Source organism: Ochotona curzoniae, unplaced genomic scaffold (assembly GCF_017591425.1).
Source record: "Ochotona curzoniae isolate NIBS_2020 unplaced genomic scaffold, NIBS_Ocur_1.0 contig_64, whole genome shotgun sequence".
NCBI classification, from domain to species: Eukaryota; Metazoa; Chordata; class Mammalia; order Lagomorpha; family Ochotonidae; genus Ochotona; species Ochotona curzoniae.
Genome location: NW_024466502.1, coordinates 36,805,920 through 36,814,641, shown reverse-complemented (window position 1 = coordinate 36,814,641; position 8,722 = coordinate 36,805,920). Strand labels below are relative to the sequence as shown.

The following is an 8,722-nucleotide window of genomic DNA, read 5'->3' as shown; positions in this document are numbered from 1 at the left end:
AATGACAAAATATCTAAGAATAGTTCCAATTTTTAAAGGAGCATAAACTAAACATTATTTTTCCTACTTGAGATGAGGGGGTTATCATATATTGGAAAATAAAATAGAAAAAATGTTGAGAAAGTAAAGAAGCTGTTGGCATGTGTTGACATAGAACATTCCTAGTTAGTATCTATGATTTTAGAAAATTTTGTGTTAAATTTGTGTACAGTAATCGGTATATTTCTGTGATCTCTGTCACTAAAGTTTCTATCCAAATCTAGAAACCCAAATATCTGTCTCAAATCTAAATTGACAGAAATCACCTTTCTCTGATAAATGTTAACTTAGCACTGACTCAGAATTTAAACTTGATGTAGAAAATTAATGACTAAATAATGTCAGGATTTTATTCCAAGAACAATATTTCAACCCCACATTATATGTGATCACATTTTGAGATGTTATTTTCATTACACATTTATTTAGCCAATAAAACAAACTGAATATTTTAACAATCTCTACATTTGTGGACAACTAAAATTTACAGAAACATCATCAGTACCAAAGGTAAAAGATAAAATAAAAACTCTACTCTTTAAATTGGCCATTCATCCATTGTTGAATTCATACATGTATGTTTGGATTTATAATTTACATGTGCCATGCTGTACAGTGAGACAGGAAATAAAGGGGGTATAAATTCATATCTTATTCTCCAAACTTTAATAGACAGCAAAATACAAAATGTTACGTTGGTATGTCTTTTGTAAGAACTTAGCAACATCTTGACATGTGAGTTTGTTACACACAGGGCCAGTGTCTCCAGGCTCAGAACATTAACAGCTGATTTACAAGATAGTCAAGCAAAGGAAACACTCGCACAAGCCCATAGACCATGGTAATACTACCTACAAACACAAGAAAAATATCTGCTCTGAGTTAATAAAAGGAATACAGTAAATCCTCTGTCAAATCACTAAATAATTGAAGAACTAGCAAAGAAAATTAACAGATTTAGTAAATGTTATGTTTACCAAAATTTCTGATTTTTTAAAACTTGTGTTGAAAAGTCAGATAAGGAGAGGAGAAGAAACAGAGGGGAAGATCTTCCATCCAATGATTCACTTGCCAAGCAGCCCTAATGGCCGGAGCTGAGGCAATTTGAAGCCAGGAGCTAGGAGCCTCTTCCAAATCTCCCACGTGGGTACAGGGTCCCAAAACTTTGAGCCATCCTTGACTGCTTCCTCAGGTCATAAGCAGGGAGCCAGATGAGAAGTGGGGCGGCCAAGATATAAACCGGTGCCCAATGGGATCCTGGTGCATGAAGGGGAGGACTTCAGCTGTCAGGCTACTGTGCCAGGCCTAATTTCTGATTTTTTTTTAATCTTGTAATTTGTGAAAGTAGCTAAATGAGCTTTACTTATTTTTACAAAATTTCTTTTTAAACTATATTATGACATATAATACATTTCCATGCATTATTTTCTCAAAATGATACTTTACATAAGATTCATGAAATGTGATTATTACAATGTTGACATTTTTATATTTGTGTAAAGTTTAACTCTCCTTTTTGATGTAGGCTTAATGTAGAAATAATTGTTATATCTGCAGTTTTATAGACATCACAGCACTTTCAAACATGTATGTGAGATGAAATTATCAGATGAAGCCAAATTGTGATTGCCACATGTGCAGTGTAGGGGACTCCAAATACAAATTTATCTTTTTAAACTATAGACAATGTTGAGAATCTTGTCTGATAAAATTAATAAAATATTGAGTATCTTAAATTGAAATTAATGCCTTGAACTATTTATTGTTAGTTATTAGCCTAATAGGCATTCAAACTTGTATTCTAATAATATCAATTATTTCTAGTTTAAATAAAATTCAAGAACTGTTCTCAGTCACGGTGACAGAAAGCGTGCTCTTCCTCTAGCAAGTAGATGTGTGGTTAGTTAGGTAAGAATCTGTATTACTCCATTATATAAGGGCATATTTTTAATCCATTTATGAATATGAGCGTGCAGTACCTAGTAGCATCCTTAAACAACAAAAAATGACACCTCAAGTACCATGCCAATGCAGCATGATAAAACATTTACATAATACAAAAATGGCTTTGTTTACAATAACACTAGAGATTGATAGTGTTTGTTTCATAAAACACAAACTTATTTTCAACGATTCACCAATGTCTGATTTTGCCACAATGGAGAAAAGTATCCAGATAAATTTTCTAAATGTTGATATGATTTGGGAGTCATCAGATTTTTTATTCTTTTGATTTGGCTAAATGCACTTGGATGTGAGGGAGAGTACGTGTGTGTGAGACAAATAATAGACATGTTGGAGTAGAAAATTGAAAAATTCACTGGACATTCTTACTTATTTTATCGCATATTTATTTTATTGGTCTCAGATACAGAATTCATGTTACATGTCACTATACATGTACTTTTTAAGATTTACTTATTTTTATTACAAAGTCAGATATACAGAGAGGAGAAAAGATAGAAAGAAAGCCGTTCTGTCCGATGATTCACTCCCCAAGTGAGTGCAATGGCCGATGCTGTGCCGATCCAAAGCCAGGAGCCAGGAACTTCCTCCAGGTCTCCCAAGCGGGTGCAGAATACCAAAGCTTTGGGCCATCCTCAGCTCCTTTTCCAGGCCACAAGCAGCCTGGGAAAATTGGATGGGAATTGGGTGGGAAGTGGAGCTGCCGGGATTAGAACCGGTGCCCATAGGGGATCCCAGCATGTTAAAGGCGAGGACTGTAGCTGCTAGGCCACGCCAGCGGCCCTGTACATGTATTTTTATGAACAAGATGTATAGTTGTATACAACAGAAATGATTATGATTAATCTAAACAACATAATTTAGTAAATTACTACCGACTAGCTTATCAAATCAACAATAAATCAGAACTAATCGGTGTCAAAAACAGGAAGGGTTAACTGATGTTCCTCTCTGTCTCTCCTCTCTGTATATCTGCCTTTCCAATAAAAAATAATAATAATAATAATAGTAAATCTTTAAAAAAATATATGAAAATCAATATGAGAAAGCCATCATCACTGCTCGAATTTATCCTAACTAAGCTTTTTGAATAAAGTTGACGTGTGAGTAAAAGACTAAGAAGAACCCGACAGTTACAGTATACCTGGGAAGATTCACTCCTTTCTACATTACGATTACCTTTCGTGAAATTGTAACTTGCTTACAATTCATAGAACCTGAAAGACTATAGTAAGTCTTGAAGATGATGCTTTGTGTAAGACCCCATGGTAGCAGAATATGGAAAGAAGCTATTTTGTTGACCTTAAAGTAGAAATCGTCTATGACCACATTTCTCGTTGTGATTGGGATGACTACAGTTTGCTGCTAATGCAGAAGGTGTGACAATAGTGACGGCTCGAGTAACAGGATTCTTGTTACCACTTTCTGCTTCCATCCAGCCCTGATCAATGTGGGTAAATGGAGGATTTATCTAACGCCCAGACCATCTCCCTGTCTGTCTCTGCTTCTAAAACAAATACAATTTTTTAAAATGTGTACTGAAATACTTAGTACCATACTAAATAACATGGCATCATTTTATAATAGTTCAGTATCCATCACCATTAAAGCAATGACAATTGTAAATGTTTGTATGTGCATTAAAATTAGGCTAGTAAGACAACAGAAAAAACAAAACATGCTTCAAAATGTTCTTCCCTCATTCTGAATTGCAGCTTTAAATCTTCATCCATTTTATAAATCGTACGTGTCTGTCATTATTTTTATAAGCCTTCTCTGGTTTGAGTAACTACTGATCACAACCTTTCTTATTTTCTTAAGATGTACTTGACTCTATGCTACGTTAGTGAACGGCTGTTTAATTAATTGGCTGGGCTTAAGGAGGATCTCCAATGAAGATCAGAAATACAAAATCCTTGCAGTTTTCATTCCTACTGCTCCAGAAAGAGCCATTGAGAGGTAACAGCCTGACATACTTACTGGATGGATATAAACTAAAAAAAAAAAAAAAAAAAAAAATCTCTTAATACTCAAGTAGCTCATCATTGAAGAAAACAAAATTATTATTTTGCTTGTCCCAGGAAAAATAAAAATAAACAAAACTTATGTTACAGTGAAAACATATCCAACACGTCTTTAGCCTATAAAGTTGCTTTAAAATTTCTTTTTATTCATCTTAATACATTTGTTTTTCTTTATTATTAAAGGGTTTGCATAACATAAACTGTTGAACTATTCAATAAAGATTAAATAAAACATTATGAAAATGCATTAAACCTGCAAGTTAAAAGTTAAAGGATAATTAAATAAATCATTTGAGTGAAATGAATAATCATTTTAAAAAATAATAAATTCATTTTATTTTTGATTATGTTTATATAGTTGGGATTGATGCTTGCCCATATGGGCCATCAAATAGGGTGGGGAGGGTCAAGAAATGCGGAAAAATATATGAGTGTCACCAATCTCCTTTTTTTTCTTCCTGTATCTGGAGAAAGTGGGGAGAGAATGGAAGAGGCCCACTCCCAGCAGTACAACTGCATCAGTCCTCAAGAATGGGGTACCACCACGCAATGTCATCACAGGGTCCCTAATGTGGAGTGTGCTTGGAGGATACTACTTAAGTGGTTTTGATAGTAGTATACTTATATGTTTACAAACTGTTTTCTTTCCCTAAATATAAGTGTCAATGGTAGAAGTTTCAAACCATTTTCTTGTGAGGGTTCATACTATTTTGCTTGCCTTAGAAGATGCCCCATATACTTTCTGCTTTCTGTGGTGAGAAATCAAAATGTGTCATTTCGTGTGGTGTAACAGTTTGCGGCTACACGGTAAGCAAAATATTTGTACCTCCATGATTGCCATGTACTTCCATGATTGCCATCAACTCATTTCTGAAGGAAAACATTAGTTATATTAGGGCAAGCTTCAGGACAAAGGTGGACACACAACAGGATGTTTGGAGACATTATGGACTCAATTGTACTGTTGTATGCTTTTAGCTGTGTATCATTGCCTTACGTTGCTAAAGATGCTTTTACCATAACATGATTGATCCATTTGAGGTGTTATATCAGTTACAGGAATCATCTCACATTTACAGAAAAACAATACCCTCAGGAGAATTCTATGAAACATCAGAGAGATAACGGAGTGTCCATACAATGGGGTGAGGCCACAATGAGGTGACCAGAAACATTCTGCTGGGCCCTGCCACTCCTCATAGCCTTGCTAACCAAGGAGCGGTGCTAGTCACACCCTCGCTCCCTGAGTTCCAACTGCATGGCTTGCCGCAAAAAGTGAACCAAAAGATGAAAGCTCTCTCTTTCTTTCTCTTAATCTGTAATTCTTTTTTTTAAGATTTCAAATGTATTTTATTTCTTCAATAATGCAATATATTTTTTTTTTTTATCTTAGGAAGTTTATTCCAGCGGGGCAGGAAAAGGGGAAGGGGAAGGAGGGGGAAGGGAGGTAAGAAGGAGGAGAGGGAGAGCAGGGGAGAGGAACCAAGGAGAGAGCAAGAGCAAGAGAGAGAGCAAGAGAGAGAGAGAGAGAACCGAGTGGGGCAGGAACAGGGGAAGGGGAGGGAAGGGAGGAAGAGCAGGGGAGAGGAACCAAGGAGAGGAAGAGAGAGAGCAAAAAGGGGCGAACCGCACCTGGGGGCCTTTTTTGTCTGCCAGGTGTGGGGGGGCGGGGATTGGGAGGGATTGAGGTCAAGGCCCCAGGGGATTGGTGCCTGCAGGTGAATGCCTGGGGATGATTGGTGAGTGGGCGGGTTTGGGGAAGGGGCTGGGAGATTGGGGGTGGGATTCTCAGGTGGAATGCCAGGTTACATCTGATTGGTGGATGGCTGGACTGGCGCGAATTCCGTGAGCAGTGAGGAAGAAGAAATGGCGCAGGGTCCAGGGTGGGATATGGGAATAAGTCCTTACATTCCTCCCTTTTGTTATATATAAAGGAAGAGGGGCATTGTTCTCTATGGCTTCTAGGAGCTGTTTTCTCTTGGCAGTGGTTGCAGCCTGGTGGAATAGGAGATGGAGGAACACTTCTAGTCCTGCAAAAGAAACTTGTTAATGGTTTGATTAGAAAAAAATTTTTACATTTCAGTGGATGGAATGGAGGGAAGGGTTATTAAGAGTCCCTTGGAAAAGCTGGCTTGAGTTCATTTTCCGTTAGCCAGGCTTTGTTATACTGGATTCTTCATTACTCCTGAACGGTCAATGCAGACAAAGTAGCTTCACCAGGAACCAGAGACCCCGACTGCCTATCATACTATCTAACTCCTCACATTTCCAAACAGGAGTGAACAGGGATAACGGGACGACGACCGCTCTAGCTTCTTCGAGCTGAAAGGGGGCGTTGAGCAACTGTAGCAGTAGGGGGGTTCTAGAGGTTCCTGGTAGAAGGTAGAAGTCATCAGATGTCTGAAGTACTACTGCCTGGCACTTGAAGGCTTCTCTTTCTTGGTCTAGATAACAAAACATATTAGAATTATAATCTTTCCCAACTTAGCAGGTCATATTTTAACTGTTACAGTGCTTTTTCTTGGCATCATTTATGAGTTGGTTTGAATCAATTCATTATTACACCAGCTGGGATGATTACTGATCTCTGCACTCCTTTGGGGTGACTCTGCCAACAGGGGACAGGTTCCATTCCATTCCAATCTGTGTTGCTGTATATGTCCATGCAACAATACAGAACGTGGCTCCACCAGCCCATACATTATTACATTTGTCATGAAAATCAGGTGCACGTTTCTGGTGGCTCTGCCTTGCCATTGCTTGCTGAATGCTTTGAAATTGCAGACGACTTAGCACACTTCTGGCCAAAGGAAACATCGTGGAACAGAAACTGTTTCATGGCAAGTTCGCTGGCGGTACCCTTGCCAATCTGTAATACTTTCAAATAAATGAAACTTTAAAAATAAAATAAATACAGGACCTCAGTTTATCATTTTATCAAAGTGAATGGACCCTTCTTTTCAAGCCGTTTTCTGGTATCCAGGCTTGTTGATTACGTTTTCATTTGATATTAAATGAAGTTTTGTTTTTCAATGATGGGAATGTTAACAAAGTTCAATAGTTTCAATTTAACCCAAGAAATGGGGACATGGAATGGCTCTAACCTTCATTTAAGGTGATCAGAATAGAGTTAAAATATATACATACACTAATATACACATCTATATAAGTATATATAATATATGCATTTATTTTATATACACATCTTCCTCTGGTGACAAGCACACCGTGTAGCCATAAATTGTAATCCATTCCCTTCAATGTCCTGAGTAAGAGACTGTGAGTGTGTTCATCCAGGTGGGAAATCAAACTGACTTCATGACACCATAGTGAAAGAGTGAGAAATGCTACATACTTAGAGTTTTGAAAATATTTTCAAATTTATGTATGCATTTCCAGAAATAGTCATCTCTCTACACATATATTTAAAGCAATTTATTTCAATATAAATCATTTTTCTGTCATTCTGATGTCCTCAGGAAATATTCAAATTTAGATGATGTTGTAATACAGAAAACTAAGGAATCATGATGTTATACTATGACTTCAATTTTGCTTGACATTTATTTCCAGATTTTCAGGTTAAATGGGTGAAACAGTGACTTTTCCTCGTAGCACTTTGTCCTGTCATGTTTAAGTTTATTTATGCAGATACCTGATTGAGAAAACTCTAAGTGTCATCTGTATACTTTATCTTGCCTGTTTAATATCTAGCACATAAATCATGCTGGTAGTAAATTGTGATGACTTGATTTCAATAAACTTCCAGTATCCAAACTTTCCAACAATTTGCAAACTATCATATGTATTCTTCATTACTGTCATGCCAAAGATATGAAAGTGAGCACATTCCTTGTATAGAAATGCCAAGTGTAAATCTAAGCAAAGAGGTCTAATTTGTTAGATTATTCAGGAATAAATATCTGTCTCTGTCATGAGGTTTATTGATTTCTGTTGCTATTCTTTAAGAGAGAGATAATACACATAAGGAAATCATTTTCCTATCTTAAGCACAAGAATGATGTGCAGGTGATATTTTCTTACTGCCAGTTACTAGAGCTATTTTGTCTCAATGCCTTCATAAATATTATTGGATATTTGTACGTGAACTGTTACTGACTCCAGGACACTTACACACAAAGCCGCCACTGCTTCTCACAAAATTTGTTGATGGTCAAGGCTCTTTCCTCTTCACTGTAGACCAAAAACTCTCATATAGCTAAAGAAAATTTATGTCAGGAGAATTGCTTTGTAGAAATCTAGATAATAAGTATCTTTGCTATGCCCACACAATTTCTGCTGCAACTTTTACAATCATTAGATGGTTGGGAGAAAACATCCCTAGGAAATAAATGCAAATGAATGTCCTAAGACATTTTTTTTTTTCTATAAAAACAAGTGTAGGGCCCAGGACCATGGCCTAGCGACTACAGTCTTTGCCTTGAATGTACTGGGATCCCATATGGGCTCTGGTTCTAATCCCAGCAGCTCCAGTTCCCATCCAGCTCTCTGCTTGTGGTCTGGGAAAGCAGTCAAGGACAGCCCAAAACCTAGGAACCCTGCGCCAGCAGGGAGACCTGAAAGAGCTCCTGGCTCCCGCCTTTGGATCTGCTCATCTATAGCGGTTGTGGCAAACTGGGGAATGAATCATCAGATGGAAGATCTTCCTCTCTGTCCTCCTCTCTGTATATATA

At 37.3% G+C, this 8,722-nt stretch overlaps 1 protein-coding gene across 1 annotated transcript; it reads right to left on the bottom strand.

Moving 5' to 3' along the window:
* Positions 1–6,527: 6,527 nt before the first annotated feature.
* On the bottom strand, positions 6,528–6,845 carry LOC121163503 (cytochrome c oxidase subunit 7B, mitochondrial-like). The gene has a single exon (XM_040991036.1). The coding sequence runs from the start codon at positions 6,843–6,845 to the stop codon at positions 6,606–6,608; it is 240 nt and encodes a 79-aa protein (XP_040846970.1). The 3' UTR covers positions 6,528–6,605.
* Positions 6,846–8,722: the final 1,877 nt, after the last annotated feature.

What these genes read in the sequence shown, in the direction of transcription:
- LOC121163503 (XM_040991036.1), bottom strand. Translation starts at nt 6,845, where the DNA reads ATGTTTCCTTTGGCCAGAAGTGTGCTAAGTCGTCTGCAATTTCAAAGC.